General features: G+C 38.4%; 1 protein-coding gene across 8 annotated transcripts in view; it reads right to left on the reverse strand.

Moving 5' to 3' along the window:
- The window catches only part of SMARCA2 (SWI/SNF related, matrix associated, actin dependent regulator of chromatin, subfamily a, member 2), a 215994-nt gene that overhangs the window by 71042 nt on the left and 124800 nt on the right, over nucleotides 1-20152 (reverse strand). For all 8 annotated transcript variants that reach the window (XM_054502676.2, XM_054502680.2, XM_054502673.2 and 5 more), the window contains 4 exons: nucleotides 18278-18444; nucleotides 11952-12115; nucleotides 6287-6514; nucleotides 2760-2837 (listed from right to left, as the gene is read on the reverse strand). In XM_054502676.2, coding sequence (XP_054358651.1) covers nucleotides 2760-2837; nucleotides 6287-6514; nucleotides 11952-12115; nucleotides 18278-18444 — 637 coding nt within the window. The remainder of the gene's footprint in view (nucleotides 1-2759; nucleotides 2838-6286; nucleotides 6515-11951; nucleotides 12116-18277; nucleotides 18445-20152) is intronic.

Here is a 20152-nt window from a genome sequence, read left to right on the forward strand (position 1 = left end):
ACATTGCCATTTCAGTCTTTGGTTTTACTGCTACTATTATCTATAGCAAAAAAATAGCCTTTGAGGTATGTTTAATCAGTATATTTCTATGGACATTATTATTGCTAATATATTTGTCCACAATTGAGAAAATAAATCTTTTCTGATAAAAAAGTAAATTATGCACTTGTTTCTTTTTTATTTTAGGAAAGGTAGATTTGATTACATAAGATAAGCTTAAAGTCTTAATAACTGCATCTCTCCCTAGAGATTTCCACCCACAGAATACCAATATAATTAATTCAACATTAAGGCAAAAGTCAAACTTACTATTTAGTTACCTTGTGAATAATTGGTCTTGAGATCTGATTATAAACCTTATGCTTACAAGTACAATTAGTTTTAAAAGTGCTTTTTCCCTTTGTAGAGAACATAGCATCTAAAAGCTTAATGTTTGTATGTTAGCAAAATGTCTCAGATACATATCATGAGCTGCCAAAGATCTTTTTGGTAAAATTCCTAAGTAATTGGTATAAAAGATACTTTTTCTGAAGTTACATTTTTAGAAGGAGAAAGCAAGACATGCTTTTTTTAAAAGGCTTTATTTTAAATAAACTATCTGCTTATCATGTGTAAACCAGTGTCTATGATATAAAATCAAATAATAAGTCTGCATTAATTTTATAGAGAACTCATTCTTTTCTAATAATGGATAAAGAGTTTAAATATTTAAAATCCAAAGATTTATTCTAGCTCACATTCCATTCTTGTTTCTCACCAAACTTTTTAATCTGTAGCTGGCAGAGATTCAAATTTTATTTCCTGCCCCCAAGTGGAGGTGCTAAGGAATAGTGAATTGGCCAAAGGCGGCCGGTGGATTAGAAGAAACTAAACCAAACCTAAAATCTGTCTAATCCTCAAAATAGAAGCCAGCCTTTAAGAAACAAGCAGAAAATTCACAAAATCAAAGGGCCTACAAAAAGTGTTCCCTAGCCAGCCTCACCTGTGTTACAAGCCTGTTCTTTGAGTGGTAAAAACGTCCCAAGTTAAAAGAAGGCTGTGCCTTCCAAGACATTCAGATTGTTTCTGAGGTTTTCAATTTCTACAAATAGCCCAAAAGTAAGGCAGGAAAGTACACTTACCCCCTTACTTCAGGGCTGCTGATAGAATTCTCCATTTCTGGGCCTAATCTAATTTGTATAATGGCAAGCAGCTTGTCCTCTCCAGTGTCTTGAGAGTATCTGAGGCTTTGGCAGTGCTGAATTATTGCCTAACAGTGATCAGCTGAGGGTCTCTTGCTTGAGTGTTCCCCAGTAATCTGCCTTTTAATTAGTTCTTAAAGGAGAGAGAGGATGTCTATTTCTGATGTGTATTTTTAACCTCCCTAAATAGAGAATATTGTAATCTTTGATTATGTTGACCAGTGTGAGTTAAGAAATCTAGACTTTATGAATGCCCTACATTGACCATGCTGTTAAGTCTTTCTTACTATCATTCCTCTCTGAAATAGCTTTACTTGGGAAGGGTGGTTCATTTCGGGGACGGAGGGAGAAAGGGAAGTGCATATTCCAGTTTAGTAGTTATTCCCATAGCTACCTGAATTTTCCTGAGAAAGAAAATTTTATTGTGGATCATTATATACAATCAATGTTCTCAGAAAAAAAGCCACACACACAAAACCCCAAAATAACATAAGCCTCTCTAAACAGCTAGAGTTCCATTCTGTCTAGGCTAAAAGGGTGGAGATTGCAAACCCTGTGGATCATATTTGGCCCACAGTTGTGTTTTGTTTGGCATGCAGTGTTATATAATAACTTAAAAAGTTGAATTTAGTTGCAGCGTTTTAAAATCTAGAGATCACATATAAAAACCTAGACTTCCAGCTCCCCTTGAAAATTTGTCATTTCTGGCGACATAGGTCTCACATTTCTACCTTGCAGCTCTGTCCCCCCATAGACAAAGTATCTCCAGTACACCTACCTCTGCCCACTTGCTTCACACATGCAAATTACTCATGTAAGATCTGATGGCACTCAAATTTGGGACCTCTAACTTTAGGGTTCTGCAGCATTCAACCACCAAAGTTGTGGTTTATATTTACTCCCTCTGTAATCAGTCTTTGATGAAGATGAAAATGACTGAAGATACTGGAGGGAAATCCAACTGATTTTGATCCTTAAATGAAGTCTACACGTTTATGCACACCTTGAAGGTTCCCATTCATTTAAGCAGGCTCTCGTCAACAATTTGAAGAGGCACATCTGTGTTGTTTTAGCTGTTGTCCACCTATCTCCCTAAGGAGCATGTTGCTTTGATCCTGTAAGGGCACTGTTGTAAGTTCCAATGCCTATAGGAGCCAGGTAGGCTTCCTGAATGAAATTGGCCTGGGATTAGAAATGAGCTGGGAGCAGGAGGGGGTCTGTGGTAAGCTGTAGACCGCGAGGCCTGTCCAGAGAGTGCAGCTGCTACTCAGCCCTGGCCAACTCTTTCCACACAAAGATGTGGTCCTGGTACTGCCCGATCTCATCTTTCAAGAGAAGCCAGAAATCAGGATTCTTTTTTATGTTGGCAATGAATGGGAAATTTTAAAAAACGCTGCGTGGGCCAAACAAAATATGTCTGCAGGCTAACTCCAGCCAGTTTGCAGCCTCTGAACTGAAGGAAAGGCATAGGCTTTACGAATGAAGTTCTGCCAGGCACGCAGGCTCCAGACATTCTGCTTAACAGAAAAAGGGGCAGAGGAATAAAGCATTTGTTTTCATGATTTTCTGTAACATTACCATAAAAAGGTCAAATTCTTCTTCTCGTCGAGCAATCATTTGGTTCAGAGTCTCATCGTCCGGTACTTCATCTTCTTCCTAGGGTTAAAAACAGAGTGATTTCAACCAGTGGACAGCTGGGGCAAGTGATTTTAACCTTGCCCCAGTGGACAGCTGGGGCAGGGTACAAACAAGTAAGTGATCTGTCCTCCAGACCAGAGGGGTCCCATTTCTCAAGCCAGAAAGAAAAGGGAAGGGGTTGCTGGATTTAGTACTTGCCATTATTACTTTACAAGCTATTAAAACCATCTTTCCAGAGCAAAATCTGTTCAGGGAGGAAACTGTGGTGCACTATAAGAAATATGAGTTCTCCTGGGTGTGTATCTTGATTCTGTTACTTTTAAAACAAGTTACTTAATGTCTCCCCGCTTCAGTGACCTCACTGGTCACATGGGTATGACATCTACTTCACATGGGGATGTAAGATTTTAATAAGGAAATCCATAGGAAAAAGTACCTAACATTAATTCTTTTAATTCCATTTACCTTATGCCAAATATAAATGCTTATTTTCAAATCCTTTCAAAAAACATAAGTATGTGAAACCTTGTTACTAGGCACTAAGGCAATAAAAATCACATATATGTGCCAAATATATAGCCTTTGAAGTGTGCTTACTATATTTCTATGGGTATTATTGTTAATGATTGGAGCTATGGATGGGATAACTAAAAAGGTATCAGTAGCAAAAAAAACTCTCAAAATTATACTTAATTAAAATAATTTAAATGAAGCAGAGAAAGCAATTACATATGGGCTAAAATTTTCATTTTATATTATGTCAAACAAAGGTACATTATCTCTCTGCTAATTCCTCAGAAACCAACGGTTCTCAGGATTTTTAGCAATGTTATAGGATGACTTCCACACTTTTAAAAAATGATTCTAAAAGTTCGGCATATGCTACAGGCCTTATCTTCCCAAATTATTTTTATCATATGCTGAGTGGGCTTGTTAAAAATCAAATGGGGAATTTCAGTGTATCAGTCGAGGGAAGAAAGGGGAAAACACAGAACTTCAAACATCCAATTTCACAAACTGTATGTTCAAAAAGAAGCAACTTGTTTTAGAGAAAGAGTATGAGTGTACTAGCGGCTCAAATGAGATGACTGTGTCGGCTCCCAAGATAACGTCTTTCGCACTGCAGGAACTTAATAAGTGTTAGAACTGAATGCAATCCAATAAAGTAAAAAAACTACAATTCAAGATACTAATTATTTCTGAAAAACCTTCTTTTCTAGTTTGCCTCCAGATTGATTAAAGTCAATTTGTCTAAATATTACATTTCATCTGACAAGGACACAGACTAACTGGGAGTGGGTTCAGACTTCACAGTACAAAATATCTGGTAATGTCTCCTCTGGTGAACAGATGTCCCGCTTTGCCTACTTTCTTCCTAGAACCACACATTACCCTCTCATCACCTGTACAATGAGGGGCTCAGACAATCGCATGCCCAAGATGAAAAGATTCTCTTGTAAAGTGCCTGTTTATGACCTTCATGGAACACCAAAAAGCTGGAAGTGCACAATGCATCTTCCTGGGTTCACTGCGCCCCAGCACTTCATGGTCACATCAACCATGGTGATGCCAGCCTATGTTGTCCTGATCTTTCAGAACCAGAGTCTTTGACTGCAGTCTCTCAGTGTTTTCAGACATCTTTACATCAGGACACAGGCCCCCCTGAAAATGGTAACATTTTTCTCACACACTGGCAACCAACAAGGGATAGAAGCCTCAGCAAGGCTGCTCACAGCTAGCCTTGCTGGCAGGACAACTGGGAGGCGAGTGCACTTCAGGCCCCACCTGGCAGCCCTCGGGCCCAGGAGAGATCAGCATCTCCCTGCGGCTTAGGAAGGCTGGAAAACTCCAGGCTTCCTTGATTCTCAACCAGACCAGGTACTATTTTCACAAGGCCTACACAAAACAAATAAGCAAAAATGTAGTGGAGATGACTGGCTAAGTGTCAGCTCTGCTCATATCTGCTTTGTCACAGTATAGATCATTCGCCATATTGTTTTTTTGGAAATGTCCAAGTGTATAAACAACAAAAAAAATCACCTGACAATTTGACTCCATATCTGTATCAAATATTCAATTTCTAGAATCAGAAATTATAAATTATTTGAGATAAAAATTTTTCAAATGTGTGTGGATAGTGAGTGCATGTGCATATGTATTTTTTATCATTTTCATGAAACTCAGTGAAACTAATCAAAAATATAAGACCAACAAATTAGGAGGCACAATACAAAAGTGCTCTTCAATTTGCAAATGGGTTCATTTCAGGATACCTTTAAATATCAAGCTTTACTTCACATTTAGATTCATTTTAGAAAAAAAAATATACAGACAGTCTCTGGCTTAACAACGGCTGGACTTAGGATTTTTTGACTTTATAATGGTGCAGAAGGGATGCACATTCAGTACTCCACTAGACTTAAGATGGGGCCATGTCCTGATATTTTCAACTTATGATGGGTTTGTCGAGATGTAACACCATTGTAAGTTGAGGAGTACTTGTTTATAAGACTTTTAAAAGACTCAGGTTCATAATTTATAGAATATGCAAAAACACATATCCTATTTAAGGCAAAAATCAAATTACATTTAATATATGCAATGAAAACAGTATTCCACATGAATATGTAAGGTAGACTTACTCTTCAATTTGTAAGTATGGGCACACACAAAAAATATGTTCAGCCAGTTTTATGAGAAGGACTTCTGCTGATATTCTGTAGTTTGCAACACTATATACATATGTTTAAAAATCTATTTCAAATCCATTTTGGAATGAATATTTATAAAATTACTAACATTGGCAATCTAAAAATAATACAAATGACAACTCAACATTCCCCTAATAAAAACCTAATCAATGCATTCTTCATACAACCCTGAAAAATAAAGGCTGTTTAACCAGTTATTTTTCCCAACCTTCAGACAGCTCTTAAAGAAAAATTTAAAGTAGAGGTTAAGGTCATGCTTTCCAAGAGCAAGTATAGCTAAATGTGCGGAAGATGGCTGTGAAGGTTTGTCCTACAAACATGTTGAAGCTCTGTGATCCCTGATCAAAAGGCAAAAGAGACAGAGGGCTCTGGAGGATGAGAGAAAGGGGCCCCCTTCCATTTATGTCTTGTCTCGTCCGGCTGATTCTGTCCCTAAAGTATCCTCTCTGCAGTTCTGCATCTGCCCTACAGAAGGCAACACTGATGGTACAATAAAGCAGCTGGTTTTACCACCCTGGGAAAAAGGAGGGAGCACCCACAGGCCAAGCCTTGAGGTTCCTCCAGCAATAGCTCTTAAGACACTCATTTTGGATAACTTTCAGAGGCTTTCTGTGGTTGGGATCTAAAACAGCAGTTTATTTCTTCATTTTCATTAACGCCAGCCCAGGAAGTTTTTTAAACAAAGGGATTATTCTTAGTCCTTCAGAGACAAAAGGCCACTGTTTGATTTCATAAACTTGGAGTTTTCTCTAATACCTCATTTTCCTCTTCATGCTCCAAGATGGCCTGCAGGAATGCCCTCCGCTCGTGGCTTGAAGACTTTTGGTCAAACATGCCTGCCTGGATCACTTTCTGATCCACGTTCAGCTTGTATTTTGCGGCCGCGAGGATCTTCTCCTCCACGCTGTTCACGGTACAGAGCCTCAGCACCCGGACCTCGTTCTGCTGCCCGATGCGGTGAGCTCGGTCTTGGGCCTGCAGATCCTGTTTGGGGAGTCAATATGCTATGAGGACTGAGATGCCTGGCATAGGCATCCAAAACCAGACCCCACCCCAGAGGGAAATATGTAAGGCTTCTGTATTTTACCTTCACTAAGGTAAGATTTTGCTTACATTTTAAAAATACACAAGCTACGTTTGGAAAAATTCAATGTCATTCCTAGTTGAAGAAACCTGGGTTTAAATTAACCAAGCCAACTGAAATACATCTCAGGTTTTGAAATCCAGGTATCATATTGTTTTTATCTGTCTCTAGGTTCCCCATCAGATTTAGTCCATATCTAAAACATTAAACAAGACACCAATGTCCAATGTCAGAATTATGACTTACATAACACCTACAATTAACCTGAAGTTGCAAGAAACGCCTTTTCTTTGGTGTGATGTGTTGAAGATTATTTTAAAAATATCACTGAGTTGTACATTCAGGTATTATACATACATACATCTTACCACACACACACACGTACACACACAGTGATTGCTCAGGTAGTCAATTTCCTAGAACCTAACCTTACCAAAGACTCGGTCTTCAATTTGGGAAATCAAAAGGATTGCTAGTTGGGTAGTCAACTAGTGAACTTTTGGGGACAGAAATTTGTCACTACCTATTAGAAGTGTTAAAACTGTCTATGTCTCTGACTCAGAAATATCACTTCTGGAAATGTATCCTAAACAAATAATCATAGATATGCACAAAGATTTAGAAATAAGGATGTACCTTCTCAGAATAATTTACTATCTCTAATGGCCTTTTTTAAAAAAAAAGAAACATTCAACAATAATGAATTAGTTAAATAAATTATAGTATCCTACTATATGTATGTATCAACAAAGTATCATAAAAATTATATTGTAGGAGATTTAATGACGTAAGTGAAAACAAGTTAAAAAGAACTGTATGCATTCTGATCTTACATGTGCAAATTTATCTATATAAAGAAAAAGGTAGGAGGACAAACACCAACATACCAACAACATAAATCTCCAGGTGATAAGATTATAGGTGTTATTTCATTTTCTTCACTTTGCTTACATTTTGCTTTTTTTCTGCTTTAAATGTTACTCATATATTAATAATAAGAAAAAAGCTTTAATGAAATCTTTAAATAAAAACCTTCATGAGCCCATGAAACAGAATTACCTAATTTTACAGCTACATAATAAAAACTTCTTGGCATGTGGCTTTTATTCATTGTGGTCCAGGTGATGTTATCTGGGCCGATGCTAATTAGTTGTTTACACATGTCTCCCATTAGACTGTATAGATTTTTAAGGCAAAGGTCTGTTTTCTGTATCCCACATCCCTGGCACCATAGTTTGCAGAGAGCTGATGCTCAACAGCTGTAAACCCGTCTTCTTGACCAGACAAGTCTCCTGGTCACCTGTTGTAGCACAAGAAGGCAGCAGACAAAAGGCTGCCCTGGAGATTTGTTTTTGCTGCAGGGACTTTTAAAATTAAGTAGCCAATTAGGCAAAACTTTTTCCTCAGCAGATATTTGAATAAGTTAATATAAATATCATAGTGCTAAGCCATGAAAACAGCTGGGACCCATCTATATTAGATTATTTTCTAAAGAGAATGTAATGTAAGGTGGATCATTCAAATCCAAAGGGGACAAAAAACTCTAAAACACCCTAAAGTTCCTTTTTAAGCTTTTAGTTCAACTGTCCCTCTCAACATATCTTCACCAGACCTGCTAACAGCAGTCAAGATGACAAGGTCTGTGTCATCAGGCTTTTCACTATCTCCTGGAACAGAGGCCAACAGTCTCTAAAATGGGCGCAATAGTAAACATTCTATGCTGTCTGGCCCAGAAGCAAAAATTGAACAACTGTTCTCACCAGAAAGCTGATACTCTTTTTCCCCACCATTTTCTAATTTATACTTTAAAAAGTGAAAACCATTCTTCACCTGTGGGGGTGCAAAAACAAGTGGCAGGTCAGACCGAGCCCGTGAGTAGTAGATTGCTGACCCTTGTCCAAGAAGATGCTGACAAAACCACAAAAATACTAATTGCAGGGGGCAGCAGAGTATGAATAGAACAAGTGAGGAAGCAGGGCACATGGACAACATAGGAACAAGGTCAGACATTACAGAATCCTTGGGAATTTGCTGCAATAAGTTTTGTATCCTCGGGAATTTGCTGCAATAAGTTTTGTTTGGTGGTGGTAGCAGTGATGTGTGTTTGTGTGTTTCAGATCACCCATCTAATTGGAAGGTCACAAAAGCTAATATTTCTAGGCTGGAGAAGTTTAATGAAATGTAAGCTTGAGTCTCTAAGCCAAAATGTGGGGGGAAATATTGTGACAAAGAAGTGCTGTAATTATTGGATGGATTACTTGATATTTCTGAAGTCTCAATTAGGTGGTCTGAAACTTCATCACACTGACTTAGGTCTGATAATACTTGAAGCTAAGAGCCTGGTCTGAGAAGAGGGTCTGCAAGCTAAATGTGGTTGACCATTCCGTAATAGCAACACAGCTGCAGCTCCGTGGGTAAAAAACACAAGTACCAACCCATGTTTCTAATCAACAGTTTGGAAATGAGAGTCTTGGCAACCTGGTGGGATTTTTTTGTTAATTCCACAATCATGAGTTCTATCTTTGCTTCTAGGTAGGGTCCTTAATTAGCAACATTAAGGCCTCTATCTGTCAACCTATGTCAAATCCCCTATTTTCACCAATGTGCCTTAATTTTGATTCAACATGATAATGCGTACTTATAGAAATTTTTCTTCAGTGCATGCTGAAATTAACCTGATAAAAAGACCTTCACAATTTTCATTTTGGGGGCTATGCAATCTATATGCAAGGGTGCAAGGTAGAAAGAGCTCAAACCCAGTATTCATACTGAAACCTAAACAGACATGGGTGTGAATGATCCTGGTGGGGTGCTCATGAGCAAGCTAACATTGACTGGTTTCCTTATGTAGAAGATATTTTGAGGATTACTTGAGGTGAGGTATGCAAAGTGCCTAACAATATTTAGTAGAGTTCTGTACCTTTTAAATGAAAACTCAGATGGATCTTTATCACTATAAAATCACTGATTCCTGAAAAAGAAAAATTTGACCAAACTAATGGTCATGTTCAGTGACAGATGAAAAATCTGGTCAGCTCAGTTTATTCAATCAGGTGGAAGCGAATCTACCTATGGCAGCTAGAAATACTTGCAGAGGCTCAGTGTGAGGAACCTGTTGTAAGTTCCACCAGAGAAAATCTGGGATCCTGTGTTTTGCTGCCGAAGCTTTAGTTCACACGTAGTTAAGAGGGAACTATTTCATGTTACTGCAATTTACTTTGATTCTAGAGTTCAAAGTTTTTAACAGAGCTAGAGAGAAAGAACGAAAAAAAACTGAGAGGCGGGTTGGGGTGGAACATCATACAGATGTCCCAGAGTTATTTTCCATGTTAAATTAGCATTTCCTGGAACAGTGGCTTTTAGAATTTATACTGTGCCAGTGAAGGTAAACATCTAAGAGTCAGTGGAAATGCTTACCTCCGGAGACAGAATACAAGCAAACTCTCCATTCACCTATAGATAGTCTTCAATACTTAGGTACCAGCAAGGATAATCTAAACATCCAATCACATTGAGCACACCAGGAGGAGAGGAGTCACATCACGTCTTCCTTCCTCCCCCTTAGATACCCAGCCTAGCTCAGTGCCTGCTGCATAACAGACACTCAATAAATGTTTGTGGAACAAATACTGAATCCATAATGCTAAAAAGGAAAACTGCAGATCTCTCACATCAATATGAATTCTACCTGAGCCTTGGAATGAAACACTTTTATATATTTATAAAAATACATAACCATATTTCCTGAAGACTTAGAACCTAATATATTCTGTGCTGGTGGCTCCCAATCCTTTTCAAGATCAGAAAATTTTAATAGTCGCTTTAATTTATTCACCTACAGAGAATGGTAAGTACATGCAGTGGCCCAGTGTTGGTGGTTTGGGCCCACAGTTGAGTCTTTAAATCAGTGCTCCTCATCTGTATGAGAATCTATTTCAGAATCTCCTGGGAGCGCTCAAAGGAAGCACCTAGCTCCACTGAATAAGAAAACTGGGGTGGGGTGGTAGGGAACAGAAAGCAGGCATGCATATTTTTTAAAAGCTCCCTTAGAATTCTAATGTACCCCTGAATGCGATTTCCTGCCAAAAGTGACGCTATATGGCACTGCCACTCAATCTTCGCAACCCAGTGAGATAGTGTTACTTTTGAGAAAACCAGAGCTCAATGAGGAGCCTAGGAAAAGCTGATGTAGAATTCCTACTCCTACGTGAGAGTTGCCATTTTCTTTTTGCATTTTTTTTTTTTTTTTTTTTTTGAGACACGGTCTTGCTTTGTCGCCCAGGCTGGAGAGCAGTGGTACGATCATGGCTCACTACAGCCTCTGCCTCCCAGACTCAAGCAATTCTCCCACCTCAGCCTCCTGAGGAACTTGGGACTACAGGTATAAGTGCCACTGTGCCCAGCCAATTTTTGTATTTTTTTGTAGAGACAGGGTTTCACCATGTTGCCCAGGCTGGTCTCAAATTCCTGGGCTCAAAGCAATCCTCCTGCTTCGACCTCCCAAAGTCCTGGGATTACAGGCATGAGCCACCACACCTGGTCTTCATTTTTACTGTTTTGAATTCAACATTTGCTCCAGTATGAATCAAATCTTGACCAATATCACCCTACCCAATATCCTACAGGCAGATGCCTCACCTCCCAGAGTAATTTAGAAAACCAGTGCCATAAGAGACCTACTCAATTAAAAAAAAAAAAAAAAAAAAAAAAAACCATCAAAGTACTGCTTTAAAAGGATAGCCCTGAACTTACCTGGCTAAAAGAGCTTTACAACAATAAATGCTCATTAGAATATGTTTTGATGATCACTTTAAACAAAACACAAAATAAAAGGTTAACTACTGTAATACTGTTTGGCCTTGGGGAAGTTACTTACCCTGCCTAGGATTCAGTTTCCTTGACTGCAAAGATTCAAATCATATTAACCGTCTGACAGGGTTGTTGTAAAAGTGAATGAAAAAATGCCCAAGAGGCTGACACAGATTAAGGGTCCCATAAATGATGGTTGCTATTATTCTTACTGCTATGACTTTACAACATTTTTTATTTATCCCTCATTAAATATACTTTGTTCAATGGCAATCCCAAGAGATGGGATTAAAACTAAGCAGAAACTAAGTTTTTCTACCTCAAACTTCAGCTCTTCAAAGGCATATGTGGGACCTCGTATCTGTGCTCTAAGGGAGACAAGAAAATAGCCAGAAGAATTGGCTCCAAGAAAGCAACAGCCCACTCGTTTAGATATTTGCTCTGTCCCATAAATGTGAATAATGAAACTGATCATCTTTTAGTTGCTCTCCAGAGGGAGGCCTGGGCACCTGAGTGGGACATGCAGACCTGATGAGGATTCCAGTCGCTGTCAAAGATGACCACTGTATCAGCTGCCTGAAGATTTAAGCCCAGGCCACCAGCTCTTGTGCTCAGTAAGAAAATGAAATACTGGGATCCAGGTTCATTGAATTTCTTCAGCAAAGCAGCACGATCTTCAGACTTGGTGGTGCCTGAGGGGATCAGAAAAATTAATTTGCCAATTAACTCTTGTCTGAAAATGGCACAGAACGAGACAAAAAGGCTTGCTTCCTTCGAGAAATATACCCAGACTCCTCCTAACACTGGTGAGGTAATTTCCAGGGCTTTGTACTTCTGGATAAAAAACTTTGAACATTTTGCAATTACAAAAAAAAAGAAAGAAACAGCTTAAACATTTCTGATGAGGCATCTTTGCAACTTCACAAATTTTACAAAATCTTTACTCTCACCTAAAACAATGAAAACATTTTTTGGATTTATTTCTGTGATTTATAACAACAAATAATTTTAAGAACACACACACTTCCTCTCTCTCCCTGTCTCTTTCTCTCACACACACACAGAAACACACACACACACACGTGCACTTAAAACTGTAATAATGGCTTAAAGAAACTTTGCCAACAGGCATTAAAGCAAGGACTTTTTTTATGCCAAGAAAATAGAAAAAAAATGAAAGTTCTTTTCTACTACTTTACCATTTGGATTACTACCAAGTATGGTCTGGTTGGTAAAAACATATATTATGAATGTAATTTTTTTTTGCAAATGGAATAATTTTATCCTTGTTAGCAAGACTTAAAGGCACAATAATCCCCACCCCACTACAAGAAATCTCTTAGTCTGTTTCTCACATTATCATCCTGCTCTGTTGAGTTCAAAGCATGCTAAATCAAAACCAACTAAACAGAGCAGCATGTTAAATACTTGGGGGTAGTTTGCCCCATGGGGTCTGAAGAGGCTCCGAAATAGTGAATAAGCAGAGAGTACCAAACCTCAGAGTCTGGTGCTCACTTTTGGGGCATTCTTACATTTCAGATGAGCCACTCAATCACATATTATGTATGTGTAATGTATTTACCCAGCCATTTCATGAGAAATGCATTGTGGAAGGGGAGAAAGAAAAAAAAAAAACACCAGTATTCCATCTGAACATATTTCACCAGAAAAGCTTAGATGCTGAATTTTGAAAAAAGGCTTTAGGCTGTTGGGAAATATGTATGCATGTTACGTGATAGTCTCTGACCGGCTGCTATTCAAATATTATTCCTACATGCTGTTCGTTTTTTAAGGATGAAAACATACCAGCAATTTATTTCAGAGGATTAAAACATTGAAGTGACTATAGCTAATGAATCAAGTTACTATGAGGGCCAAGTTCTCAAACATGGGGACAATCTTTTTACACATTTAATAAAAATAACAAATGCCCTCCTGAAGAGGGAGAAAACAAATCACTTCCCTGCATACAGCAAACAGGGATTAGGAATGAGGGGTCTGGGGGCTCTCCTCATTTAATGGAGTCACATTCTTTAGACCCAATTTACTTTCTACGTTAGGTTTCCAGTTTAGTGAACTGGTGAGATCCAACACAATCAACCGTCCAAGTTTAGATTTTGGAGGAGGAGCACTAAACATGCTTTGATGAGTGAGCTTTCAAATGTGGGGCTCTTTTTTCTTTTATTTTCAGAATTGGCTTTCTGAGATCATGGTGAACTACCTGTTCACGACGCTAATGGAAGATATTTCTGCTGTGAAAACTTCTCTATCATCTTTCCAGCTGCAAGAATTTTTTAAAAAATTACTCACATGGATTAATGGTTCACATATTTCTCCTCTACCTTAAACTGAATGAAAAGCCACAGAAACCAAAAATTTCTTCTAAAATGGGGAAAGAAGAGATCATGGCATCTGTGTTTCTGAAAACTGGGTACAAAAACTATACATCTATACTCTCAGGATAGAAGTTCAACAGTTTTGATTAACTGAAAATGAACCAGCTGATAATCACACAGATTAATGAAACCAAACAGTTAATCTCATCAGGTCTGCCTGCCCTGCATGCTTCTGGTTTCTTGCTTTTTGTTATTTTTGTTTTCTCTTTTTCCATGAAGCTGAAGGCTGCAGTAGCTGAAGGTCTTGCTGCTGAATGCTCAAACTTGACCTTCACTGGCTACTTTACAGATAACATGCATATGTCACCATGGTAATGGTTACTTCAGTTGTTTTTCAGGAACTTTGGCCAGCTCTGTCCAGTTCAAACCAGTTGACACCACTGACCCTTAAACTGGGCCTGAGCGCAAGTGCCCAAGAGATGGCCTTTTGATGTTGGTGAGCCAAAAACTCCACCATCAGATCATGCTGACGCTGCTATTTTCTGCAAGTATGTCCTAGGAAATGCCACGAACCCTGGCTATGCTTGTGTAGAATGAACCTGTGACTTCATTTTTCCCCACTGCCAATCACATTTCCCTGTGCCTTACACCACCCCACTTCCTTACCCCATAAATATCCCTAAACCTTATCTTCAGGGAGGTAGAGTTGAGGGCTGTTCTTCCATCTTTATGCTTGGTGCCCTTGTGAATAAATCTTTTCTCTTTTGCAAAACCTGTGTCACAGTGATTGATTTACTGCACGTGGGCTGAACAGACATGGATCTGGCCAGTAACATAAGATATAAATACAACCAATGCCTACTGGGATGAAATAACCTTACATGCAAAATAAAGCACTGAAAAACAAAAGCAATATCCAAATAAAATTATTTGGCCAAAGGAGTTTTCAGACCCTATACCAGATACCTCAAGCAAACAGGCCAAGCATATATCTGGTGTGTATTTAAACTGTATAGGCCAGGCATGGTGGCTCACGCCTGTAATCCCAGCACTTTGGGAGGCCAAGGTGGGTGGATCACCTGAGGTCAGGGGTTCGGGACCAGCCTGGCCAACATGGTAAAACCCATCTCTACTAAAAATACAAAAGTTAGCTGGGCATGGTGGCACACATCTGTAATTCCAGCTACTCGGGAGGGTGGGGCACAAGAATTGCTTGAACCCAGGACGCGGAGGTTGCAGTGAGCTGAGATGCACTCCAGCCTGGGTGACAGAGAGAGACTCCGTCTCAATACAATACAATACAATACAATACAATACAATACAATACAATACAATACAATAAACTGTATAAATAGCTGGGAACTTGACAAATTATAAAACACAAATAAAAAAGATTAAGTCATTTTTCATACAAAGCTATAGCATTTCTTATCACAAGGTTTGGAATTTGCTAGAAAACCATTTCCGTCAAAGATTTCCAAGTCAAGATCTTTGCTGATCATGAGCAATCTTTTTACCAAATTTTTTTTTTAATTTAACAAATTTTTTTTGTTAAATTTAAATTAACAAAATTTTTAATATTGTTCAGGGAGATTCAAACTACCATGTAAGAGTCTATCCAAAGGCAGACACTCCTTGCAAGTGGCACAAGATTTAACATGCTCAATACTAACATCAGTTTCATGGTCTTTCAGACTTTGATACATAACCAATTATAAGCATACAATTAATAGGGCAACTGTGTTGAAAATTACAGAATTTACCAGAAGGAACACACTGTCAGACTTTCATGATGACTAATTTTAACTTAGTTTCACCCGCTTTTAGAAAGTGTTGTCTTCTGGGATAAAACCTCACCACTTGCTCTCACTCAAAAATCATTTCCAGTAAAAACAAAAACTATATGGAGTATTAGCTAAATCTATTCATGCAACCATAATCTTTGCAGAAAATTTCTGCTTAGCTCTCATCAAGTGATTTTTTTCCCCTAAAGTCAAAATCTGAGACATCAAATTCAGCAATGAAAAATCTGAAGTCATTTTAATAATTGGGTGGTGGGATGGGGGACAGAAGGGGTTCAGCTGGAAGTGTGTGTACTAACTTATCTGTGTGTATATTGATTGTTTGTCCATTAGTTCTGTCCACCCTTAAAAGGAATGGCTGCTGTTTCTTACGGAAAGATGCCTTTTCAATTCCATCTGTAACATGTTAGGCAATTTGCTTGTCTGTCTCCTTCCACCTAATGGTAAGGACTCTGAGAGCAGGAACAGTGAATAGTTCATCCATCCTGTATCTCTAGTGCATGGTGGTTTGCAATTAGTCAATCGAAAATTTTAAATAAGTTCAAAATCATTCTTAAAATGTTGTAGCTAGAGAAGAAGCCTGTATTTTCAGAGATGGGGTATACCTCTCTCGATCTGCTAAAACTGAGCTAATTTGGAATCAAAGAGATCCAAGTTAGAACCTGGTTTCACCATATGCCTTTGTTTTCTCATCTCTTAAATGGGCATCATAATGGCACACTGGTTGACAGGGATAACAGTAGCTTATTTATTGAGAAAATCAAATTAATAATGCACATGAAATGCTTGGCCCAGAGTCCCACAGAGTAGGTGTTCCATACATGTTAGCTGTTGTGACTATTATTATTAGTAACAAAAGGACAGCAGCCAATAAACTATTAAAGAGAACCTCTCAGGCTGACAAGAAAACATGAAAGCAATGTGTTTCCAGGAAGTCACTTCTTACCAGTTTGATAGATGCAAATATTCCAAAGAAGCAGTCCTCAGAGACCTGAGATTGGAAATGAAACGCCACAAAGTAGCAAGTGATAGTTACGCAAGACACCTGTGTGGGGCTGTCAGTTCAGGGGAAAATACAGCCCCACAACCCCACAGCCCCTCACTTGAGCAGCAGGTAAACGACAGTTTATCTTTTGAAGGAAGAGTGCTGAATTTTCCCCTCTTTCCGGAGGCAGGGATCCAGTCAAAGGAGAAGAGACAATAAAGGAAATTTGCCAACAGAGAAAAACTGTGCCTAATAGGACTGTATTTGTGAACTAAAAATTCACATTTACTTAACCATTCATTCGTTAAGTAATTTGGAGGGGAGAGGTAAAGGGGTTTAAATAATCAAGTTTCACGCCTGTAATCTCAGCACTTTGGGAGTCCGAGGCAGGTGGATCACTTGAGGTCAGGAGTTCGAGACCAGCCTGGGCAACATGGTGAAACCCCATCTTTACTAAAAAATACAAAAAAAAAAAAAAAAAATTAGCCGGGCATGGTGGCACATGCCTGTAATCCCAGCTACTCAGGAGGCTTAGGCAGGAGAATCACCTGAAACCGGGTGGCAGAAGTTGCAGTAAGCTGAGATTGCGCCACTGCATTCCAGCCTGGGTGACAGAGCGAGACTCTGTCTCAATAAAAACAAAATAAAATAAAATAAAAATAATCAAGTTTGTCAAATGGTATAATTAATTTGAAAATTAATTAATAATACCCTAAGAGGCAGACCATAAAGAGAATTCACCTAAAACCTTAAGTCAGAGAACATACGGCAAGTCTGAGTTTGGTATATATCCAATTACGTTCAATTAAGGGCAAAAGGGAAACAAAATGTTGGATTGAAAATAAAGTCTTTTAATGAAACATAAACCTTAAGTTTCCCATTTAACAATAGTAATACTGCATTAGATAAATACTGGTATTAGTAGTATCCTCTTTTCTACCCAGGGATTAAATAGCATCCTGACTGTAAATTAACTTCTATTCCTACTTACCACTCTTTGAATGCCATATTTATGCCCTGCCATTGTGTATAAATGCTGATACTTTCAACCTCTAATATATTATGGCTGATATCAAAATCATAAAATAATTTAGGGATTATCCCTAAAATCATATTTTCTTCCATTAGTATTTTTTCTTACTAATTTTTAGGACATGGTATTTAAATTTCACTCTTAAAACCAGGCAGATATTTTACATAGCTTGCAAAATCCAGGAAACAATGAAGTCATGTCTCTTAACAATATAACATGTGGATACGTCTTATTTAGGAAGAGAGGGGCTTTAATGATAAATATAATCTTAAATGAATGATTGTATTGTTACAAAGAAAAGTGACACAGCCTTTATCCCCTTAAAATATGCCTTAACTGAAAAAGTTAAAGGTGTGTCAATGTATTCTATGTGTTGGGCACATAGGTAACAATCAATTTTAAGAGCAAGGAAGATTTTAAAATTTTAATTTAGTTTAATTTTATTTTATTTAGGTACTCATAAGTGACTCTAAACTCATTTGTGTTGGTTTATTTGTGGGCTATGCAGCTGCACAAATGAGGTCAGCTTATTTAAAGCTTAAGGATGCAACAAATTGCTATCTAGAAAAACTGCTCCCGATGCTTCTAGTCAATTCTCCAATTTTACCCCTTCTTTTTGGCTGAGATTGGAGCTAAGTGCCCATTATCCCTTCATTTCCAGTAGTATGGCTTCTGAGCCTAATGCCTTATGCACTTACCATCAAGGCGTAGGTAAAGGAAGTTCCGAAAAGCAAAATAATCCTCCATGATGGTCATGAGAGATGTCATCTGGCAGAAAAGCAGCACTCGGTGATTAGTCGCTCTCAATTTTGGCAGAATACGATCAAGTAGCTCAAACTTTCCTGAGGCCCGATACAGTTCAGCCCTGAACCCAAAAAAATGCAAAACAAGAAGACAGTATTACTTCTGTCTTCTTGAAAAATCCAGCATTGCTTTGCTTTTCATATAGTCCTTTGTACACTGTAAACATTCAATAAGTAACTGTGAAATGAATGAATGAATGAATATGAACTCCAAAGCAATGACAATATTTAGCAGAAAAAGAAAATATATTCATATAAAACCCATGAAGAGTGCATTGCATATACTAGGTATGATGACAGGTTCTAGAAAGAAAAGGAACCACTTTCATGTTCTTAATGCTTTCAATCTTTCTCTCAACTTATTCTTTCTCCTCGCCCTCTCTTTCTCTCTGTCTCTCTCACACACACACACACACACGTACACACACACGTATATGCCATGTTTCTGTAAATTCTTCCTTATTAAGTATATAACTTTTTAAATTTTTAATTCAGGGCACTTAAGATTCATCTAAATACTTACTGATCACCTACTATGTACCAAGCACAGTGCTAGCCATGTATATAATAATAAGCAAAAGAGTCTCATTTTACTAAATGGATAATTACAAATTGTAATAAATATTATAAAAATAACAAGTTCCAATGAGAAACCTCACAGCAACATGTGATGCCTTCTTTAGATTGCAGCAGAGTTTGGCAACCTTTGGCCCAGTCTGCTGTCTGTTTTTACAAATAAGGTTTTATCGGAACACAGCCACACTCACTCATCTCTATCGTCTGGCTGCTTTCATGCTACAGAGGCTGCACTGAGCAGGTGTGGCAGACACTTTATGGCCCACAAAGCTGAAAATATTTACAATCTGGATCTTTACAGAAAAAGTTTGCCACCACTGGTTTAGAGTGTCAGAGGTGACCTCCCTGAAGAGATAACATCTTAGCTAAAACCTGAAATAATGAGTAAAAAGGCATCCAGGTAAAGAATGGGGGCACTGGGGTGGAGAGGAGGAGATTCCAGAGAGAGGAAAGAGCATGCATAAAGGTACTGAGGGGTAAAGGAGACAGAAGTATTTGAGAAATTAAAAAAAAAATAAAACAGTGAGCATGGCTTAAACAGAAGTGAGGAGAGAATACTGGGAGATGAAGACAGAGAGGTGGAGGATGGGACTAGGAACAGACTCTGTAGGGCTCTATGAGCTACATTGAACGTTTTCATTTTCAATGCAATGAAAAGCCATCAATGGGTTTTAGGCAGGGGAGTGATGACGTCTGGCGTACCTTTTTATAAGATCACTATGGACGTCATGTAAGAATGGACTGGGGAGGACAAGAGTCTTGGATTACTATAGAAGTACAAGCCAAAAACACGTTGGGAGTATGAGATGCAGAAGACGCTGTGATATGGAGAAAGGCTAAAGCAGGGCCTTTTCCCTCTACAGTTCACCCATTTTTTTCTTTTAACAGGGCTGTGTTATACAATTAAAACTGAATTTTAGGTGATACTGTTTGGAAAACTTGCCAGTGCACATGTAATCTATAGTACTGAAATGTATCATCTGGTAGTTGATTTTATGACACAGGATATGTTATTTCTAACAGACACATTTTCAAACGTATGTCTTCCCGACATCCATCCTCCACTCTGAGAACTGTTCTCCAAATACCCTATAGCCGTGTTTTCACCAAGCAACCCTGGCCAAGCTGATGGGAGCAGGAGTAACCACAGAACCCAGAGAAGACAGAGGCAAGGAGAGGTAGGGAAAGCTTAGC

The sequence above is a fragment of the Pongo pygmaeus genome, chromosome 13 (assembly GCF_028885625.2).
Source record: "Pongo pygmaeus isolate AG05252 chromosome 13, NHGRI_mPonPyg2-v2.0_pri, whole genome shotgun sequence".
Taxonomy (NCBI): domain Eukaryota; kingdom Metazoa; phylum Chordata; class Mammalia; order Primates; family Hominidae; genus Pongo; species Pongo pygmaeus.